This window comes from Ovis aries, chromosome 16 (genome assembly GCF_016772045.2).
Source record: "Ovis aries strain OAR_USU_Benz2616 breed Rambouillet chromosome 16, ARS-UI_Ramb_v3.0, whole genome shotgun sequence".
In the NCBI taxonomy this organism is placed as follows: domain Eukaryota; kingdom Metazoa; phylum Chordata; class Mammalia; order Artiodactyla; family Bovidae; genus Ovis; species Ovis aries.
In genome coordinates, this window is record NC_056069.1 from 18761698 (window position 1) to 18785270 (window position 23573).

A 23573-nucleotide genomic window follows, 5' to 3' on the forward strand; every position below is an offset into this window, starting at 1 on the left:
CATATCCCCTGCATTGCAAAGTGGATTCTTAACCACTAGACCACTGGCGAAGTCCCCATATGTTGTCTTGAATTGGTGTTTTTATTTTCTTCAGAGATAAACCCAGGAGTGGGATTACTAGGGCATTTGGTAGTTCTAGTTTTAGTTTTTTGAGGACCCTCCGTACTGTTTTCTGTAGTGGCTATACCAATTTACATTCCCACCAGTAGTGCGTAGGGTTCACTTTTCTCCACATCCTCAATAACATTTATGTTTATATTTATAATTTTTATTATATTTATAGCATTTATATTTGTTGCCTTTTTGACAGTAGCCATTTTGACAGGTGTGAGATGATAATCTGACTGTGGTTTTGATTTGCATCACCCTGATGATTAGCAGAGTTGAACATCTTTTCATGTGCCTGTTGTTTATAAAACTCCTAGGAGAAGGCGATGGCACCCCACTCCAGTACTCTTGCCTGGAAAACCCACGGATGGAGGAGCCTGGTGGGCTGCAGTCCATGGCGTCGCTAAGAGTCGGACATGACTGAGCGACTTCACTTTCACTTTTTACTTTCATGCATTGGAGAAGGAAATGGCAACCCACTCCAGTGTTCTTGCCTGAAGAATCCCAGGGATGGGGGAGCCTGATGGGTTGCCATCTCTGGGGTCGCACAGAGTTGGACACGACTGAAGCGACTTAGCAGCAGCAGCAGAAGAAACCATAGGCAGTATACTCTTTGACATGTCTTAGCGATATATATATATTTTTTGGAATCTGTCTCCTGAGGCAAGGAAAACAGAATAAAAAATAAACAAATAAGATCTAATTAAACTTGAAAGCTTTTGTCCAGCAAAGGAAGCCATTGATAAAATGAAGACATCCAACTGAATGGGAGAAAATATTTGCAAATAATATGTATGACAAAGGGTTAATACTCCAACTATATAAACAACTCTCACAACTCAATATCAAAAAAACAACCTGTTTAAAAAATAGGCAGAAGACCTGAAAAGCCATTTTTCCAAAGAAGACATACTTATGGACTGTATTTATTGATACTGTTAGTTGATGCTCTCTGTTTATAGGATGAATTGTCTGTCAGCACCTCAATCAATATTGTCTTATGTGATACAAAACACTGTAGATGTTATATATATATCACTAACAATAGACACTAAAAATGAAGAGATAATATGAAAAAGAAATTAAATTTTATTTAATTTTATTTACAGGTATAACAGTTCATACTGATTCTTTGTGACCTCATGGGCCATGGCCTGCCAGGTTCCTCAGTCCATGGGATTTTCCAGGCAAGAATACTGGAGTGGGTTGCCATTCCCTTTTCCAGGGGATCTTCCCAGCCCAGGGAAGATCTGAGCTACAAGTGCTTCACTAAAAAATCTGCCTGCAATGTGGAGACCTGGGTTTGATCTCTGGGTTGGGAAGATCCCCTGGAGAAGGGAACGGCTACCCACTCTGGTATTCTTGCCTGGAGAATCCCATGGACAGAGGAGCCTGGCAGGCTGCAGTACATGAACTCGACTGAGTGACTTTCACTTCACTGTAGTGATTCATGCATTGATAACAAAGAAGTAACAGTATGATTGCTCCACAGTAGCCTACACTATACACTAATGAATGAATTCTTACAAAATTTTTATGGTGTACAGTATTAAAGTCATATCCATAATACAGTTAGAAACATTGTTAAATTTAAGGAAAAAAAAAAGCTGGTTACCTGTGATGATAGACTGATATTTTCTCCAAATACAAGAGAGAGAGATACCGCATACTGTACAATAATATAATTCTTTGAAAGAAAAAGTAATGAAATAGTTTGTTAGTTTTATATTAGTTATTTAATTATTTGCATTATTTACATTATTAGTTTTATATTGGGAGAAGGCAGTGGCACCCCACTCCAGTACTCTTGCCTGGAAAATCCCATGGATAGAGGAGCCTGGTGGGCTGTAGTCCATGGGGTCATTGGAAGTTGGACACGACTGAGCGACTTCATTTTCACTTTTCACTTTCATGCATTGGAGAAGGAAATGGCAACCCACTCCAGTGTTCTTGCCTTGAGAATCCCAGGGACGGGGGAGCCTGGTGGGCTGCTGTCTATGGGGTTGCACAGAGTCGGACACGACTGAAGCGACTTAGCAGCAGCAGCAGTTTTATATTAATAATATAAAATAATATAAATATATATTTAGTATAAATATAAACATACTATATTATATAAATATATATGTTATATAATATAAACAACAAAATATTATATTTAATAATATATAATGATAATTATTAATTATTTATTTACATCATTAGTTTTATATTAAATATCACTCATCTTATGCCTGTCTAAGGATAGGCTATCCACTTCAATACAAGTCTTACACAAGATGTTCTACAGGTGAATATTTAGGTGATGAGGATAATGATGTCTCACTAGATTTTCACATGGAGATAAGCTTACTAGCTGTAAGGTATAATGATTACTTACTATTCACTAAGTAGAAGTGGATCATCATAAAGGCCTTCATCCTTGTCTTCACAATGAGTAGGCTGGAGAGGAGGAAGGCGGGAGGGGTTGGTCTTGCTGTCTCAGGGGTGGCAGAGGTGGGAGAGGAGAGGAGGTGGTGGGAGGGGAGGCAGGAGAGGCAGGCACACCTGGTGAACTTGACAGAATGTATCATAATTTGTGACTTCTTTTTTTGCATTTTCATTTGTCTAAAAATGTTATGCTACAGGCTTTAGTTTCAGTGCCTGTATCATAGATGGATCCATGTAGTGAAAGAAGTCAGAAGCAGTCTTGAGTAACTGAGATCCTCTGGCACTGCTTCTTCTCTATCTTCTTCCTTATCATCTGGCACAGGTTAGGGAGCATCTGTCTCCATCAAGTTGTCTTCTGTTAATTCTTCTAGTGTGACGTCTGTTAGCTCTTGAATTTCTCCAAGATCCATATCTTGAAGCCCTCACCCTCCGCCTTTTTTTCATATCCACAATATTTTTCATGATTTCCTTGATTGGCTCTGTTGTAAATTCCGTGAAGTCATGTACAACATCTAAACATACTTTTTCTTTAGCAGGAACTTACTGTTTCAGATTTGAGAGCTTTCAGAGCTTTTACCATAACATTAATGGTATCAGTGGTGTAATCTTTCCAGACTTTCATGACGTTCTGTCAGGGTTCTCTTCCATAGTGTGACAATCCTTTCTATAGAATATCTTGTGTAAATTAGCCTTAAAGGCCCTTACGACCCCGATATACAGGCTGAATTAGAGACGTTGTATTTGAGGGTAAGTAGATCACTTTGATGGAGAAGGCAATGGCACCCCACTCCAGTACTCTTGCCTGGAAAATACCATGGACGGAGGAGCCTGGTGCTGCAGTCCCTGTGGTCGCTGCAGTCCCTGGGGTCGCTGCGAGCTGGACACGACTGAGTGGCTTTGCTTTCACTTTTCACTTTCATCATTGGAGAAGGAAATGGCAACCCACTCCAGTGTTCTTGCCTGGAGAATCCCAGGGACGGGGGAGCCTGTTGGGCTGCCGTCTATGGGGTTGCACAGAGTCGGACACAACTGAAGTGACTTAGCAGTAGCAGCAGATCACTTTGACGTCTTCAGTGTTGAACTCATGGGATTCTGGGTGGCCAGGGGCCTTGTCCAGTATCAAAAGAACTTTAAAAGGCAGTCCCTTACTGGCAAAATATTTCCAGGGACAAAGCACCAATGGAACTGGTCCAGGAAAGGGGTTCTTGTTGACCAGGCCTTCTTGTACCCAGAAGACTGGCAACTGATGTTTAGTTTTCCCTTCAAGGCTCAGAGGTTAGCAGCTTTATAGACAAGGGCAGTCCCGATTGTAAACTCTACTGTGTTTCCACACAACAGTAGAGTTACCCTGACCCTCCCTGCCTTAATCCTGGTGCTCCCGTCTCTTCCTTATTAATAAATGCCCTTTGTAGCGTTCCCCACCCCCTCAACCCCAAATAATATAGACACTTTCATCTGTATTAAAAACCTGTTAAGGCACATATCTGAGTTTCTCCTCAGTGATCTTCTTAATGGTGTTGGGGGATTCACCGGCTGCTTCTTGGCAGCAGAAGCTGCTTGTCCTGTTATCTCTGCATTGTTGTTAAGCCAAACTTTTTCTGAAATTACCAAACCATTCTTTGCTGGCCTTAAATTCTCCAATTTTAGATCCTTCACCTTTCTTTTGCTTTAAGTTGTCCAAACAATGATTTTGCTTTTTCTCAAATCATATTAGAATCTATACATCTTTCTTATAGCAATCCTGCACCTACATAAAAGCTACATTTTCAATATTTTTTAAAAAAGGTATTTCTCAAAAAGTGCAGTGTTTTTGCACCTGCTGGCTTATTAGTGTCAGCAGCAGCTTCACGAATTTCTTTTTTTCCCTTTTTTTTTTCTTAAAGCAATGATCCTTACACTGGATTCATTTATCTTGAGCAACCACACCTTCAGACCTCAATCTCTATGGTACATAGCAAGCAGTTCAACTGTTTCTTGTCATATCATGACTCTTCTCTGCTTTTTGGGCAGCACTTCCAGCATCACTGGCAGCATTTTGTATGGGTCCCATGGTGTTACACAAAGTTTATGGCACCAGACATGATAAAAAAAATACATGAGAACTGTGAGAGATCACTTTTTACTTTGAAACACAATTTGTTGGAGATATGAGCTGCTCACGTGGAGATGGTCAGTCACAGAACATTGTAAGCAGATACTGGGAGCATGAGCTCACTGTAATGGCAACAGGATGTGACTACAAATTGCTACAGTAGTACAGTGTGTACACAGCTTTATGTAGTTTTAATATTGCATTTTTATGTTGGTTAGCTTTTTCTCAACTGCAAATAGTACCATGTACAGTCTCTGAGTTTGTGTGTAAATTTTGATAAATTTTAACTTTTCATAGTAAATTTGTGTTTATTTTACAGTGGTAAATGATAAAATAGACTAGTCTCTACATATGGTTTATGCATTCAGGACACTCCCTAACTTTTTCCTCTTAATTTTTTTGATAGTTCTAGGCTACATGGTTCATCTGTGAGTTTTTTCAAATTGTTGCAAATCTCCAAAAAATTCCCACTATGTTTATTGAAAACAATCTGCTTGCAAGTGGACCCACACACTTGAAACCTGTGTTGTTCAAGTGATATCGATCATGTGGGCATCAATCAGTTCTTCTCAGTTAATCCTAAAACTAACTTTCTGAGAAGAGTGTGAATTTGCCTCGACACACAGGTTGTTCATTGCGCATGCGTACTCAGTAGTGTCTGCCTCTTTGCCCCCCCCATGCGATGCCTCCAGGCTTCTTTGTCCATGAGATTTTTCAAGCAAGAATATTGGAGTGGGTTGCCATTTCCTCCTCCAGGGGATTTTCAGACCCAGGGACCAAACCCGAGTCTTCTGTGTCTCCTGCCTTGGCAGGTAGATTCTTTACCACTGAGCCACCTGGGAAGCCTGTAAGTTATAAGACTAGTTTTACAGACGTCATGGAAACATGCCTGATAACGCAGCATGCACTTAGATTGTTTGAATTGATTTGAAGGTATCACACAGAATGGAGTGCACATTAATAGAAGATTCTATTAGTTCAGGTCCTCCAAGAAGAGAAGGATTCACCAGGAAGGCAGTGGATATGCAGACATTATAATGCCAGTGTTGAGGGGAAGCACCTGGGAAAGATAAAGGAAAGAGGAGTTAAGAGAGGAGGGCCAAGCCCACAGGGTACAGTTCTGAAAAGGTCTCAGTCTCAGCCTGGCTGACATGAGGGGAAGCCCTTGGGCAAGTGTCACCTGCTGGGGGAGTCTTGTGTCTTCTGGTGGGAGACTGACCTGGCTCCAGTACCCGCACTGTGCTCACTGACGTGCTAGAAGCATCCTAGGGGAAGCCCGAGAGGTGCAACAGCTAGAGGCTGGAGGCTGTCCTGGAGGCTGCTGCTCTCGGAGGGGTGTGAGCCGTGCTTCTGCGTGTCCGGGCACCATCCCTTCTTGTGCCGCACAGATTGGCTCTTGGGTGCCTTTTTTTTTTTTTTGAGGCAAAATCTAGGAGATGGAAATTACATTCTGCTGGAAGAGTACATTCTGCTGCTGTAGCTCATGGTCTCAGGGCTGAGACTGGTGCAGATTCTCTCCCTTCTCCACTCTCCGTGGTCGATTCCCCCACCCTCAGCTGTCACATCGGCAGACTTGGGTGGCTTACCTGTAAGTGTGACCTGGAAGTTCATTCTGAGAATCTAGACCCTTGGTAACCATTCGCTTCTCAGGCGTGATGTTTGTGTACGTGCCTGTTCACAGTGCAGGGGGGGAGGAGAGCAAGAGGTGCCCGGAGGTATTCATTCCTTCCTGCCCCCTGGGTAAGAGCAGCCATGCTTCCTTCTGCTGGTCAGGATCAATTACTCCTGCTACGATAAGGGGTTCCTCTTTCCTGCTGCTCCCTGCCAGATCCTGGCAGGAGAACTTCTCTTTGGAGGATGGGACTTCTAACTGCAGAGCTCAGGGTCCTAGGGGTGAGAAACACAAAGCCCCCAGTGGGTCATGGGAAAGATGGTAAGCAGGGCTGTTCCTGCTTCCACCGCTTGGTCCCGGGCAGGTGTTCATGTGTGTATTGGGCCCAGCACTGTCTAGAGCCCTCTGACGTAACTCGCACACATTCCATCGTTCTGTGTGTCCACCTTGTCTCCAGTACCATGCTGTCTCCATTAGAGTAGGTTTCTAATGAATCTTGAATTCAGATGGTGTCCTCTGACTTTTCTTTTTTTTAAGTTGTTTTGGCTATTCTAATTCTTCTGCCTTTTCATATACATTTTAGAATCAAATTGTTTATTTCTGGAAAAATTTCTTTTGAGATTTTGGAATGAAATTGTGTGGAATCTGTAGGTTAGTTTGGGGGTTTTTGATAACAAAATTGAGTCTTCCAAATCACCATGGGCAGTGTTTATAGCTTTAAATATACAGATTGCACAAATTTTGTTAGATTTAGATCTAAGTAGTTCATTTTTTTGTGCTGTTATAAATAGTGGTAGTTTTCCCTGTAGAAAACTTGTGCATTTCTTTATTTTTTTATCATCAATATTTAATATATTTTATTCTGTTGTAAATGGAATTTATTTTCTAAGTAGTTACTGCTAATCCAAATCAAGAATTTATTTCAGATCAGATCATGTCTTTCCCCTCCTTAAGAATACTTACTTGATCATTTACTTATGGTGGAATCTTTATTCATACAGAATATGGAATAATCTCTGAGCTTATAGTTCAGAGTTCCTTAGTGTATCAAGTAACTTTTTCCAGCTTCATCTCTCCTGGATTTCTCTCATGGAATTCTCCAGGCCAGAATAGTAGAGTGGGTAGCCTTTCCCTTTTCCAGGGGATCTTCCTAACCCAGGGATTGAATCCAGGTCTCCCACATTGCAGGTGGATTCTTTATCAGCTGAGCCACAAGGGAAGCCCAAGAACACTGGAGAGGGTGGCCTGTCCCTTCTCCAGCGGATCTTCCTGACCCAGGAATCAAACTTCGGTCTCCTGCATTGCAGGCAGATTCTTCACCAACTGAGCTATCAGGGAAGCCTGTATCTCTCCTTCTCCTTCCCTCAAATACTTTTAGTTCCCGCTACACATTTAAGCAGAATTGTGGGGTGTTATCATTGGCAGTTTTTCAGCCTTTAAGTGATACAGGACTAAATACTGTTATTGGGCTAAAAAAATCTGTTGAATGGGTTTATAGAGCGTAGTGAAACCCAGCAAAATACTGTAAACTTGCCTAACCTATGGGTTTCTGGGAAACAGCAGTCTTAGAGCGATCAGCTCCTGTAATAATCACTCCTGGGCTGGTTTTTTTTATACAGAGGCTTCAGGCTGCTAAGGCTGGGGATGCTGCAGATTTCTGCAGATGCTAAAGGAAAATTTTTAGCATGTATTATGGAAAGGACTTTTAAGTCATTCCATCCCCTGCCATTTATGAATCAGATTTATAAAGATTGTTTTCCTTAGTGTTCAGATGCCCTGGAATGTTGATTGATTGATTAGGTAATAAATTCTATTTTATTTAGGGTACGTTTGTCAAAGGATAGTAATTTGGGTATGGATTATTATTCAGTTGCTTTTTTCCAACTAGTGTTTGGTGACTGAGGCAGCAGTAGGAGACCCAGGTTGCTTAGTTGGATGAATAACTGTGGTTAGTTCCTTTCCTTGCCTCAGAGTTTCCAGTGTACGGATGTGGAGTTTGTGCTAGATCATTTCTAAGGGGACTTTATAATTTTGGAATCCATGATTATCTTGGGATTAAATTTGTAGTTTGTGTTTTACTGTTTATTTTTTGACCCTGCTGCACAGGAATCCCAGCTCCTCAACCAGGGATCAAACCCAGGCCGTTGGCAGCGAAATCAGGGAATCCCAACCACTTGACTGCCATGGAATTCCTTATAGTTTTTAAAATAAAGGCAAATGTTGCCCATTAGAAAGTGAAGGTGTTAGTTGCTCACTTGTGTCCAACTCTTTGTGACCCCATGGACTGTAGCCTGCTAGGCTCGTCTCTCCATGGAATTCTCCAGGCAAGAATTATAGAGTGGGTAACCGTGCCCTTCTCCAGGGGATCTCCCCAGGGCACGTAACCCAGGTCTCCTGAATTGTGTGCAGATTCTTTACTGTCTGAGCCACGATGGGAGGCCCCCCGCCCCCTACTAGAGAGAGGTCTGCTCTATTTGAATGTCCTCAATTTTGAGAAATACATTTTTCATGCAAGAGTGTATAAACTGTATTTTAACAATTTATATAGGAATAATAAAGCAAACACCTATTACCCACAGTTTCTTCTCTGGAGAGGTCCTCAATATCCCGATATCTGCATTAATCACTTGCTTGCTTATTGTTTTAACACTTAGGTTTGTCTCCTTAAATACTATTTTTGTTACCGAAACACTTTTCTTTGCTTTGGACTTTACATTAAAGATATCAAAGAGTGTGTGTTCTCTGACTTGTTGTTTTGTTTTTCATGGTTTTGAGATTCATCCATATTGGTATACTTAATTACAGTTCTTGGAATTTCCTCAGCTGTATTATATGTTCTCTTATATCAGTATGCTCTCTATAATCTGTCTTTTTCTCCTGTCAGTGGAGATTTGGGTTACTTTGAGTTTTTTGCTGTTATCAACAGTGCTGCCGTGAACATCCGTGGATATGCATGCTTGCGTATGTGTGAGTGTACCTTTAGGTTACTCGGAGCTACTGAGCAGTGGGATTAGTATACAGGATATGTCTGTGTTCATGTGTGCCAGTTCAGCTTTACTAGGTCATGCTAATTGTTTTCCATAGTGAACATGCTAATCTTTATTTCAGTGAAAGTGAAAGTCGCTCCGTCATGTCCGACTTCTTGTGACCCCATGATACAGTCCATGAAAGTCTCTAGGCCAGAATATTGGAGTGGGTAGCCTTTCTCTTCTCCAGGGGATCTTCCCAACCCAGAGATCAAACCCCAGTCTCATTCGTTGCAGGTGGATTCTTTACCAGCTGAGCCACAAGGGAAGCCCAAGAATACTGGAGTGGGTAGCCTATCCACTTCTCCAGCAGATCTTCCTGACCCAGGAATTGAACTGGGGTCTCCTGCATTGCAGGCGGATTCTTTACCAACTGAGCTATCAGGGAAGCCCTTTATTTCATAGCAGGAAGTAATTTATTATTGACTGACTTTAGCTTTTGCAGGTCTGTTAAGAGTGAAATGACACTTTATTGTGATGTTGTTTTGAATTTCCTTAATTACTAATGAGATTGTGCTTGTGCTTGCACTCAGTCTCTTCAGTCGTGTCTAACTCTTTGCTACCCAATGGACCATAGCCCGCCAGGCTCCTGTGTCCATGGGATTCTCAGTGTCATTTTTTATTGAATTATAGTTGATTTATGATCTTGTATTAGTATCAGGTGTACAACAACAAAGTGATTTGGTTTCATGTATATAAATATATGTTCGGAGAAGGCAGTGGCACCCCACTCCAGTACTCTTGGCTGGAAAGTCCATGGACGGAGGAGCCTGGTAGGCCGCAGTCCATGGGGTCGCTAAGGGTCGGACACAACTGAGCAACTTCACTTTCACTTTTCACTTTCATGCATTGGAGAAGGAAATGGCAACCCACTCCAGTGTTCTTGCCTGGAGAATTCCAGGGACGGGGAAGCCTGGTGGGCTGCCGTCTCTGGGGTTGCACAGAGTTGGACACAACTGAAGCGACTTAGCAGCAGCATATATTTTTATATATATATATATATATATATATATATGTTAATTCTTTTCTGTTATTATTTCAAGATATTGAATGTAGTTCCTTGTGGTATACAGTAAATCTTGTTATCTATTTTATATATGGTAGTATGTTTCTGTTAACCCCATACTCGTAGTTTATCCCCCATAACCTAATTTATCCCCCACATTTCTAATTTATCCCCCACTCCATGTTTGTTTATCGTTCCTGATTCCCTACCTGGAAATGCCTGCTTCATATCTTTTGTCTTCCCAATAGGATTTTGTTTTTTCTCATAAATCCTTAGCAGTTTAAAAAAATGTATTCTGGATATGAATCCTTTGTCAGTTTTATAGATTACAAAATCTCCCTGTTTTTATTTTTTCACCTTATGGTGTCTTGATGAACAGAAAAATTTTTAATTGTGATGTGAATGAATGTATCAGGCTTTTTCTTTGTACCCTATGGTTTTTATATCTTGCTTAAAAAGAATTCCTTTATTGCCCAAGGTCCGAGAGATGTTGTCTTATATTGTGTGCTAAGGGTTTTCTCTTTTGGCTGTGCTAGGTCTTTGCTGTGGCCTGCAGGCTTCTCCAGTTGTGATGTGAGGGCTTCAGAGTATGCAGGCTCAGTAGTCTTAGTTCCCCAACCAGGGATCGAGCCCACGTCCCCTGCACTGGAAGGTGAATTCTTAACCACTGGACTACCAGGGAAGCCCCAGTGCCCTAAATTTTATGGTTTTGCCCATGATTCTTATTCATAGTGTAAATTTGGGGTTATTCTGGTTTTCTATTGTTGAAAAACAGTTTATCCCAAACTTTAGTGGCTGAAAGCAACCATTTTATTTAGCTCATGATTTTTGTGTCAAGAATTTAGAAAGAGCTCAGCTGGTGGTATGCCCCTTATCCACAAGGCATTAGTTGGGCTAGAAAATTCACTTCCAAGATGGCTCCTTTCTCTGCTCACAAATGTGGTGCCTTCGTGCATCTTGGCTCCTTTCTCTTTCTACATGAGCTTTTATCCTCTGGGGCATCTCTGTATGGGTTATGCTTCTTGCAGCATGATGGGCTTTGGGTAGTTGCTATTCTTTTGTGGTTGTTGACTTCTAAGAGGTGTATTCCAAGAATGAGCATCCCAAGAGCTAGTCTTTCCAATAGGCAAGAAGAGGAAACTGCCATGCAGCTAAGATCTATGCCTGGAGTTCGCGGTGTCACTTCTGTCTGTTCTATTTGTTAAAAGAGTCATGGGGCTCACTCACATTCAAAGGGGTAGAGAAAAATAACCTCCTCCTGTTGATGGAGAGTGTCAAAGCCACACTGTGGAAGAAGCATAAAGAATGGGAGATATTATTGTGGTCATCTTTGAAAAATACAGTCTGACCACAACAACATTTATTTTGAAACTACATTCACCCCCTTCGTCAAAACTCACAATTTATTTTTTTATGGCATCACATTTAGCAGTTAGTAACCCGTAAGTCAACAAAGGTCCGTCTAGTCAAGGCTATGGTTTTTCCATTAGTCATGTATGGATGTGAGAGTTGTACTATAAAGAAAGCTGAGTGCCAAAGAATTGATGCTTTTGAACTGTGGTGTTGGAGAACACTCTTGAGAGTTCCTTGGACTGCAAGAATATCTAACCAGTCCATCCTAAAGGAGATCAGTCCTGGATGTTCATTGGAAGGACTGATGCTGAAGCTGAAACTCCAGTACTTTGGCCACCTGATGTGAAGAGTTGACTCATTAGAAAAGACCCTGATGCTGGGAAAGATTGAAGGCAGGAGAAGGGGATGACAGAGGATGAGATGGTTGGATGGACATGAGTTTGAGTAAGCTCTGGGAGTTGGTGATGGACAGGGAAGCCTGGCATGCTGCAGTCCATGGGATCGCAAGGAGTTGGACATGACTGAGCGACTGAACGGAACTGAACCCATAGGTAGCACTTATGTACTTGAAACTTGTCTGCTATTCCTTGATTAGGTCACAGTTCTGCCTCCTGGATTCTGTGTGGTTCCTGGCTTACCCTTGTACTCTTAGCTCTAAATTTTGAGTCATTTTGGTCCATGATTACAGTAGAATAGCTAAGTTGCTTCCTGCTTGTAAAAGCTTGAGATTCTTAGTTCTTGTTTTGTTTTTGTTTTTTTAAATTGTTTAGTCCAAATGAATGTGCTGCTGGTGAATTTAAGGTTCTTTCTTTGTCTCAAAAGAATTTGGAGATAAAACAGGGAGGTTAAGCAAGTAAAGTGAGTTTATTTATGCAAGGACCTGCTCTCAGAGGGAGAGCAAGCAGACAGGCATGGAGCTGTTGCCCTAGGTTTCTTTGGCAAGTTGTTTATGAGGGGCATACAAATGAAGGGGTGGAATATTTACTGGGGAAGGAGGGATTTGGGGATTGTATTACTTGATTTTCATCCCAGCTCCATCTTCCCAAGGGGAGGAGGGATTTTTGCCCTTATTTAGTTTACCTGGTGGCTTAGAAGTATAGAATCTGCCTGCAATGCAGGAGACCTAGGGTTGATCCCTGGGTTGGGAAGATACCCTAGAGAAGGAAATGGCAACCCACTCCAGTGTTCTTGCTTGGAGAAGTCCATGGGCAGAAGAGCCTGGTGGCCTGTAGTCCAGAGTCGCAAAGAGTCGGACACAGCTGAGCAACTAACACTGACTTTTCACTTCAGCTTAGATCGGGGGTGTCATCGCATTGCTGCACAATGGGAACTTCTTATCTGAGTCTACTTTTATTGTGACGGGAACATAATGAGCAACAGGATATGTTTGGACTCAGGAGATTCCCATCTTTCCACACATTTCTTTGTCTGCTTCCAGGACACTTAATGACCCAAAATATGTGGTTTCCTGTCAGTTTGAAGGTTCCTGCTTTTCTCTGGCTGCCCATGGGCACCTGCTGTTTCTAAGGTGTATGATTTCCTGCCAGCTGTCCTCTGTCCCCGTTTCTCTGCTCATACCTAGCTACCTGCCTATTGAAACCAATGGTGATTCTGTTAGTACTATTTCTGTGAATCTTATTGTGCTTCAATCCATTAGACAAAAGTCACATTCATAAATCTCTTTGAGATAGGCTCTATTCTGTTATTAAGTCTGCTGGGGTACAATACTCTTAAGATTCCTAAAGTGCTGCTTTATAAGGCACTGCCCTAAATCTTTCTGAGGTTATAGCGAAAGTTTTATAGCCACACACTTGTGATTGCTCCGAGACAATAATTTATACTAGAAACAGCTTGAATTTGATATTTGTTGTAAGGCCATTTTTACTTTGAGAACCTTTTGCTGGGAGCGTTAGGGGTGGAAATAGCTTTACTTTTGAATCATCAAGTCATGACTCCTTTATAGTTCCTGTAAATTCTGCTTAAAAGCTAAAGAGTTCCTTCTCTAGTTTATCTTTCTCTGTCTAAATCTTGTTATCAAGGCTGAAAGAAATAAGTTGGCACTTTCACTATTCATCCTGGAAGACACCTTAGCCAGGCCTACCTTTTGTATTTACTTTGTTACTGAAAGTGCCAGTTGTAACTGAACTTTATGTAACAGTGTAACACGGGCCTTTCTCCATCTTCCAGTAACAAACTTGTTGTTTTTTCCGTCGTTGTTTTTCCAGCCTTCACTAACATGTATCTCTGAGACCCTTTAGGCCTCCACTCACTGCCTGGCCCTGATGCCACAATTTCTGTTCTGGTTATCTGTTGTTGTTTAATAAAGCTATGCCCAAACTTAGTGGCTTAAAACAATCATTGTAATTTTTATGTAATTTTGTGGGTTTTAGGAAGGGGTTAGCTGGACATCAGCTGGTACTGCTGAGGCCCATCCACAAGCTTGAAACTTCTGTGCTCCTTGACCTCAATTTCTTTTCATGCAGACTCTCACCTTCTCAGGCCGCTTCCCTGTCGCTTAGGCATCTCACAGGGTAATGGGCTGGGCTCAGGGTGGTTGCATTTCTTACATGATGAATGGTTTCCAAGAGAGTTTTGCAAGAGTGAGTGATGAGCGCGAGTTCCAAGGGGCAGGAAGAAAAGTTTCAGGCCGCTTAAAGGCTAGTGCCTAGAACTGCGGCTATCACTTCTGCCGTCTTCTTTTTTATCAAAGTAATTAGAGACGGCTCACCCTAACTCAAATCGACTCTACTTCTTGTTAGGGAAGTGGCAGGATCACACTGCAGAAGCGCATGTAGGTGGGAGGTAATGTTGCAAAACATCTTTGGAGCTTATGTTGGCCACAGGGGTGCAGCCTCACTGTTCCCAAATGGATACCAAATGGATCAGAGTTCTTTTATTGAACAGTTGGTTCTCTTTCATTGATATGTAATGTCTGTTCTGTGACAAATAAACGTGTGTATTTGTTTTAGATTGCCTTTTGGCTCTCTTTTCACCTGGGGGTTATTCTGCAGGGGATAATACTGTCATACTTGGGAGAAGGTGCTACTAGCACCTAGTGAATAGAAGCCAGGCTTACTGCTGAGCATCATACAATGTACAGAACTGCCTCCCGCAGCAAAGAATCATCCAGCCCCAAATGTCAATAATGCTGAAGTTGAGAAATCATGGTCCATACCACCAGTATTGTCCTACCATATTATCTTAATTAGCTTAAAGTTGATAGAGTAAGTCACCTCACTTTGCTTTTCATCTTTAAGAATGAATGTCTTAGTTATGCTTGGCCATTTGTGTATCCATATAAATTTTAGAATCAGTTTATCATATGTTATGAAAAACCTTATATTTTGGTTGGAATTTCATTATAACTATATATCTTCATAAGGAGCATTGGGATTTTATGATATTGAATCCTCTTATTCACTAATATGATATTTCTGTCAATTTAATTCTTTGATACCTTTTAATAAAACTATAATTTTCTTATTAAAATGTTTGCAAATCTTTTGTGCAAGGTTTACTCTCTTGGCCAGTTAGCTGCGAGGCTTATAATAAGTTGTGTTCTTCTTTTGGGCCTTAATTTCCCTAAGTGAAAAATGTGACATTTGATTAGATCATCTCTAACAGGTTTTCAAGCCCCAGATGACAAGATTAAAATGTTAGAAATTGAAAACTTTGAATACACAAAATACACGTAGTCCACTAGAGGGAGCTCTTCTGCACTTTGTCTCTTGCCAGATTGCCAGTCAGGTATGAAGGTAACTGCATCAGCTACTGATGTTAATAGCTGCAGATGTCGTAACCCAGACCTCATCTTGTCAGGGCAGGGGGAAGAAGGTGGCTTCCTGGTATCTCTTTGGTCACAGTTCTCCACATAAGAAAGGTTGCCTCGGTCCAGGGAAGATATCATTTTTTTTCTGAGTGTGGGAAGACAAGCAACATATTTTGAACCTAGGAGGAAATGTATGGATAATCCAATTTAATTCCTTTATTTAAAAGTGAAAAAGCTATGATTTAGAGATACTCACTTTCCAAAGGACAAACAGACAATTTGTGAGAGAGCCAAGGCTGGAACTCAAATTCATACTTTTCACACTATAGTGAGGGAATGGAGAAAAGAAGTAAGCAGTGGATTTGAGTGATGGAATGGGAGTAAGGATTGTTTAATTTTTAAAGGACTGAGAGGTGGGTGGTCTGTGAATTACCTGGAATTATTATATGTATGTCAGGGCTTCCCAGGTGGCACCAGTGGTCAAGAACCCTCCTGCCAATGCAGGAGACGTAAGAGATAGGGTTTTGATCCCTAGGTTGAAAAGATCCCCTTGAGGAGGGCATGGCAACGCACTCCAGTATTCTTGCCTGGAGAATCCCATGGACAGAGGAGCCTGGTGGGCTACAGCCCATTGGGTTGGAAAGAGTTGGGGCACTACTGAAGCGACTTACCATGCATGCACGCATATGCATATGAATGTGAGAGTTTGTGTGGGTTTGTCTGCACGTGTGTGCACACACTTGCTGTATTTTGGATGTGATTGTTGGCTTCTGAGAAATAGGACTGGACTGTGGTAAGCTAGCCTTTACTTACAAAGCAGAATAACTTTCACCAGTTTTAGAGATTCACTTAATTTATAATTTGTAATCATTTGGAAATACCTGCCTTGGTAACTTGATTACCAAAAATTTAAGCTTTCAGTTTATTTATCTTTAATTTGATTTAATGATTTCCAGATCTCATTTTTTGCCTTACTCAAAACTGACTTTTCAAATAAAGTGCAGTTTTTAGATGTTCTTTTCAGAAGATGGAACTCAACTGCTCTCTGTTAGTCATCCTTTTTGAAGTCTGTTGTGACTGGTTTTGAAATGTTTCTTCATAGTACTCTTATTATTTATAATTCTTCTGGTTTACCTTGATAGAGACTTTCCTTGCAAACTGTAGACATTTAAACTTTCCTTATTTCTACAGTTGCCTTATGAATAGTATCTTTATGTTTTACTTGGATTGCTAGTTTATGGATATCATGGACAAGATTTTAAGCCTTTAGTTTGGCTTACATAAATAAAAAATAAAAATAGAAGTCTTTACCTATTGATTTCTATGTCAACTTTTAAGAACTAGAGTTCTTCTGTTACTTTTTCAATGCAGTACAATATATCCTTCTCTAGCAAGCTAACAGAAAAAGATGCTCTGAGAAAAATATGTATTTAATTGCCTCTGTTGTTCTTTATCAGGTATGCCCTAGACCAGTTTAAAGAGAGTCAGATTGTATTTAGACTTCTATGTATTTGTCCATGGAGTGATGATACCTAGGGTGGGTAAAAGCAGAGAAGGGGTATAAGTGGCAGAATAAGGATACTGGGACCCGGAGGAGGGCAAGGCAACCCACTCCAATATTCTTGACTGGAAAATCCCCAAGGACAGAGGATCCTGGCAGGCTGCAGTCTGAGGGGTCTCAGAAGGTTGGACTGAGAGGCTAAGGACAGCACAAGGATACTGGGAAGCTTTCTGTCTCCTCCAAGATGAAATTTGAGACTGTAGCTTCAATCTCAGTGTGAGGTGTTAGATATTCAAGGAAAGGAGGGTTAATCTTTATTAGAAATAGTTATGAAAATAAATGTTAGGCCAAGTGATTTTTGTTCTAATGTTCATCTCCTCAGCAGGTGTTGCTTCTTAAGTTTTATCTGTCAGTGATTTCAACCTGCATGTGTGATTAGTCGCTTGATCGTGTCTGACTCTTTGTGACCTCGTGGACTGTAGCTTGTAGGCTCCTCTGTTCATGGGGATTCTCCAGGCAAGAATACTGGAGTGGGTTGCCATGCCCTCCTCTCGGGTATCTTCCCAACCCAGGGACTGAACCCACGTCTTCCACACTGCAGGCAAATTCTTTACCACCTGAGCTACCAGGGAAACTTACATACTTACCAGCTAAAAATTTCAGCTGGAGTTAGATGGAAGTAAGAGTTTTGAGCTGGGTGAAAGAAATGACTTTCTTTCTAGGGTCAGGGTTCCATTAAAAACATCTTTAATCATGAAAATTGAGTGACCGACCAAGATTTATTTATTTAAAAATGCGTCACATGTTTGACACATCTCCTGTTTTTTCTTCATAAAGGTGATTTGATGGACATAATGGATGAACGTTTTTAAAAAATCATATATTTTGGGTACAATTAGATGTGTGTAATGATTTAAGTATGAATGATTATCCAAAGTTTGGAATTATATAAATTCTCAAGGGTACAAGAAGTGGGGATTACTGTTGAAATATCTGTTTCCCGCTGACTGCAATAATAGAAATTTTCTTCTTGGTTTTTAGATTTCCTCCTTCTTCACCTCTGAAGCCTTATCCAAAGAGGCCCCCATATCAAAAGGATGTTATTAAATTTCCAAAATGGGATGATCCCCCACCAGGCACTTCACAAGAGAACATCCCGGTGAGGCCACTTGTGATGGTAAGTGCCATTATGTGGACTAGCAGCGGGAGAGCTAGAAAAAGTCTGTGAACCATTAGGCTTAGTCCAGTTTCTTTTGTTGGTCCCTTGGAAATAGTGGTGTGAAAGCACTTTAAAACAAGATCTTAGCTGTCAGTAGCTGAGAGACGAGTAGCACAAGAAGATTGGCTTTTGCATTTTTTCACTCTTGTCCATTGACACTTTGACCGAATAGGTGGTAGCCGTTTTCATACATTTAGACTGAGCAGGTTGCTCATAAAACTCCCTTATAATTTCCTTTTCTTTTCTATTCTGTAATTTCCTCAATTCCTCTTTTGTCTCCTTTTCCTGAACTTTGTTATAATTATTACCAGTTGAAAGTGTGAAGGTTGGGACACGGAGAATTGTGGAGCGAGCTCTGATAATATGAACAAAGGTATAGTTTGGAGAAACCTAAGCACACTGTAGAAGAAACTGCGTTTTTTGGGGAGTACTTTTCTCTTGAAATATCCCCAATAGAAAACTACTAAGATTCAGATAATGCTAAAAAATAAAATGTAGACAAAAACTTCTGTAGGCAATTTTTTTTTAAGAATTGTACTAACAACCATGTTTTAAGTTAATTTAGTCTTATAGGACTAGATGTCCAGTTCCTACATGTGCAGAGGTGTGTTATAAATATTTTTAGGCAATGAGATTGAATGTGATTATATTGTATCTCGGTTTGGACAGAATAATTAAGCAGCTTAGCCTTTATCAGAAATAATTCAGGAGTGAGACCAGTGTCAGAAATGGGGACTCCCTATGGACGTGCAGATTTGTCAGGGACAGTGATGAATGTAGTTTTAATTATGCTGGATGATAAAGGTAGGTGATATTATATGGAAATGTCTAATCGGCAGATGGAGGTAATGGGCCTGGAAGTTAGATGAGAGGTCATATTTGAAAGTTGTTAAATCATTCATTCAACGAACACTTACTGAGTGTTTGCTGTGTGCCATGCACTGTGCCAGGTTCTACAGATGCAGTTGAATGTGATACAGTTTTTCCTCCAGAAGAGCTCATACAGTGATAGGTGATTAGGAAACAGTGGGACTACTCTGAAAGAGTGAGCGCAAAGGGTATTTGAGGATCATTTAATTCATTACTAATGAGGAGAAGTTAATTAAGCTTGAGATTGAGAAAATTAAAATATAAGCTCCATGAAATCAGGTTAATTTTTTAAAAAAACATTTGTATTTAAACACCTAACATGACCCCAGTCAGTAGAGTGGTTACTCAGCAGATGTTTTTTCATTGTAAGATCATCTAGTGGTGTTTGTACAAAACAGGTAGAACCCCATATTAAACTAATGTGTATATATATCATCAATATGATAACTTTGCTTTTCTGTTCTTTCTGGTTCTGTGAACCTCTAGGAAGACCAGCTGCTCATTAGTCACTTTCATGCACCAACGAAGAAGACAGTGTCTTCTCTCTTCTCTCATCTGTTTTCAGTCTCTCCTTTTCAGCAATCCTGAAGTCATCTGCCAGTGACTCTGATCCATCCCCTGTCCCCCCCATAGCTTGTCATGTCCCTGATTATCTGTGTATTTCTGATAACCTTGCTCTTGTCTTTTCTTGCCTTAACCTTAAATTAAGTGGTGGAGGTTTGAGCCCCTCACTTGTTCCAGCTCCTCTAATGCTTGGGCTCTGCTTCTTGTGAAATGGCAGAGTAGGATCTGTTTCCTCAGTTGGGCCTCAATGCAGTCGCTAGACTGATGATGTTAGTAGTCAACAGAGAAACAGTCCATCTTTCTTAAAGGACTTGGGTTTGTCTTCCTTTTTTTTAATCTTACTTTCCCTCTTTCTATCCCTGCCTCCACTTTTCTTGTTGTTTTGTTTTTGTTCTGTCCTATCCTCTCTTGCCCAGCCATTATATAAAATAAGATGAAGTGCAGCAAATAAAACAGTTTCTTGTGTTTACTGATAGGCAGCAGGTAGAGAGTGAGCTCTGGAGACAGACTGCTGGGTTTGAATCTTGGTTTTTCGTTTATTAGCTATGCAAGCTTGTTTCTCTGTTTCACTTGCTGTGTCTGTGTCTGAGTTTTCTTTTTGGTGAGAACGGGATGATAACACCCGCCTTGGGTAAGATGGTAATAAGACTCAAGCGACGTCATATCTATAGTGTGTTTACAAGGGTGCCTGATACACAGGCTTTGGAAAACTGTTAATTGCTATTGCTGTTATTAATAGAGTTGTTCATAGAGACAAAAGAAAAAAATTACTCATAATATCATCCAGAGAGAATTAATATTAACTCTTTTATTTTTTTCCTATGCATTTTTTAAAATGTTGTCATATTTGCAATTTGGCCCCAGGTCCAGCCCCTCACGGGGCCTGCTAGAAGGGATGGTTGGTCATGCCACCCGGCGCCGGGATGTAGCCCATCTGGTTGTCCAAAGACACACTGCGCTGCCGCAGGTGGTGGGAAATCATGAGGTTCTGCTGGGGCAGGAGGCCCAGGAGGGAGCCCTGTGGGGAGCGCATGTTGGGGGGCTGGCTGTAGACCTTACCCCCCATGGCCTGCTGCTTCATCAACATGAAATTCTCTTGGTTATGAGGCTTTGTGGGGGTAGGGGGGACATGACCCCCTAGTGCAGGCTGTGGGGTACCATGCCCTGCTGTGGGGGCACACCTGTCCTGCCCAGCAAGGATATCTATCTGTCTGGGGTGGCACATAGACACGTTGAGCTCCCACTGCTATGCGTGTTTTTAGCACTGTAATGAGATCATGCTGTGCTGTTTTGGTTGCCTATATTCTTCACTTAGAACAGTGTATGTGTCCATTTTTTAATGTTATTAAACATTCAGTATCATTTTTAATATCTGCCTCTTGTCTGTAAAGTACTATAGTTTATTTATCTAATCCTTAACGGTTAGATATGTATTATACCATGTTTTCAACTTTTTCGTTCTATGTGTAAACAATTTAATTAGCAGTATCTTTACAGATAAATAATTGAATGTTTGTTTAAGATAACTTTTGGAAGTGAATTTGCTAGGCAAATGCAACAACTGACCTTCCTACCTTCAAAAGAGAACACCTAATTTAGATAGTTTAAAAAAAGTACAAATCCGCATGATCTTCAAGTTTCTTTTGCAATTCAGTAGTTCTCAAAAGGAAACCCCAAACCATATCAAAGAACAGCTCTCCAACCTTTTATAAAAAAGCACTTTGTAGATGACTTCTTACATGTTTTGCCTTTAAGAGTTCAAATGTTCCTCTCTGTGATTACCGAAAGGGAGTTTTAAGACTTCTGTCTAGTAGCCTAAATGTGAGAAGGGAGATGCTAAGCATATTGAAGTGTTAAAGCAGTGTGAGTTTGAGAGGTTAAATTACTTAACCTCTTTGGACTTTAGTTTTTCTTCCTGGTCATATCCAGATGTCCTTATAGAGCTCTTGTTTTTCCTGCCTTCTTCAGATGTCTAAGATCTCAGGACTGCTATCTAACATTGTATTGACTTGATCTTTTCTTTCTTTTTTTTTTTTTCTAAAGAGTTCTAGAAAGTAATAGACTTTAATGTTATTGTAAGCAGGCACTTAATTTGAATAGTGTGTGAATTTGGATTGATATTCCTCAAGTTAATTTTGAAATAATGAAATTTTATCACTGCTACTTCACTGGTTAGTTGGCACTCCCACAGGAGAAAATAGCTAATGTCATGCTTATTGCTGTAATTCTTTGGCAATTCTTTACTATTCATTTATGATCTGATCTGATCTTTATGAGTTATGCTTTATTACTCTGTAGTCCATGCAAAGAAAGTTAGTTTATATTTAAAATGATTATTTAAATCAAGTTTAAAAAGAACCGAATCAAAGATGTTTTTATAAAATCATACCACTGTCTACTGAAATGTTTGTTCTCTCTTTCTGTCTTTCCCCGCTACCCTCACCCCCAATTAGAATCCTGAGATGTGGTATAAGCGTCACAGTATTGCTATTGGAGAGGTGCCGACTTGCCGTCTTGTCCACCGCAGACAGCTGACAGAGGCCAATGTGGAAGAGATTTGGAAGTCGATGACATTATCATAGTACGTGCATGTGCTATTAATGAGAACTTTAATATTGTTTTTTTCTGTTTTGCTTCTCTGCTACTCTCTGCATACTTAATTTTCTGAAACTGTATAAAAATCTCAACTTTTGAGTGCGTTATTTGTACCTATCCTGCCTAGCAAGCAGACCTTAACTGAATTCAGGAAATTTTCTATTATTATTTATATACTAATTAAAAATAGAACTTTAAAAGTTCTTTTCTTTTTTTCTTTTGCCCACACGACCAAAAATATCTATTGGTTAAATATTTTTATTTTTAAAAATTTAACTGTAGTTGATTTAGAATATTGTGTTAGTTTCAGGTGTACAACTTCAGATTCTTTTCCATTATCAGTTCAGTTCAGTTCAGTTCAGTTGCTCAGTTGTGTCTGACTCTTTGTGACCCCATGAACCGCAGCACGCCAGGCCTCCCTGTCCATCACCAACTGCCAGAGTCTGCCCAAACCCATGTCCATTGAGTCAGTGAAGCCAACCAACCATCTCATCCTCTGTCGACCACTTCTCCTCCTGCCCTCAATCTTTCCCAGCATTGGGGTCTGTTCCAATGAGTCAGCTCTTCGCATCAGGTGGCCAAAGTATTGCAGTTTCAGCTTCAACATCAGTCCTTCCAATGAACACCCAGTTTCAGCTTCAGCATCAGTCCTTCCAATAAGCACTCCTTTAGGATGGACTGGTTGGATCTCCTTGTAGTCCAAGGGACTCTCAAGAGTCTTCTCCAACACCACAGGTCAAAAGCATCAGTTCTTCGGTGCTCAGCTTTCTTTATAGTCCAACATTCAAGTCCATATATGACTACTGGAAAACCATAGCCTTGACTAGATGGACTTTTGTTGACAAAGTGATGTCTCTGCTTTTGAATATGCTGTCTAGGTTGGTTATAACTTTCCTTTCAAGGACTAAGCGTCTTTTAATTTCATGGCTGCAGTCACCATCTGCAGTGATTTTGGAGCCCAAAAAAATAAAGTCAGCCACTATTTCCTCTGTTTCCCCATCTATTTGCCATGAAGTGATGGGACCGGATACCATGATCTTCGTTTTCTGAATGTGGAGCTTTAAGCCAACTTTTTCATTCTCCTCTTTCACGTTCATCAAGAGGCTCTTTGGTTCTTCTTCACTTTCTGCCATAAGGATGGTGTCATCTGCATATCTGAGGTTATTGATATTTCTCCCAGCAATCTTGATTCCAGCTTGTGCTTCCTCCAGTCCAGCATTTCTCATGATGTACTCTGCATAGAAGTTAAATAAGCAGGGTGACAATATACAGCCCTGACGTACTCCTTTTCCTATTTGGAACCAGTCTTGTTGTTCCATGTCCAGTTCTAACTGTTGCTTCCTGACCTGCATATAGGTTTCTCAAGAGGCAGGTCAGGGGGTCTGTATTCCCATCTCTTTCAGAATTTTCCACAGTTTATTGTGATCC

At 40.7% G+C, this 23573-nt stretch overlaps 1 protein-coding gene across 1 annotated transcript in view; it reads left to right on the forward strand.

Annotated features, from left to right (window-relative positions):
• Nucleotides 1-23573, forward strand: part of DEPDC1B (DEP domain containing 1B) — a 100587-nt gene that overhangs the window by 24374 nt on the left and 52640 nt on the right. Inside the window, exons 3-4 of the mRNA XM_027980059.3 lie at nucleotides 17939-18074; nucleotides 22004-22131. Of these exons, the coding sequence (XP_027835860.2) occupies nucleotides 17939-18074; nucleotides 22004-22131 (264 nt within the window). The remainder of the gene's footprint in view (nucleotides 1-17938; nucleotides 18075-22003; nucleotides 22132-23573) is intronic.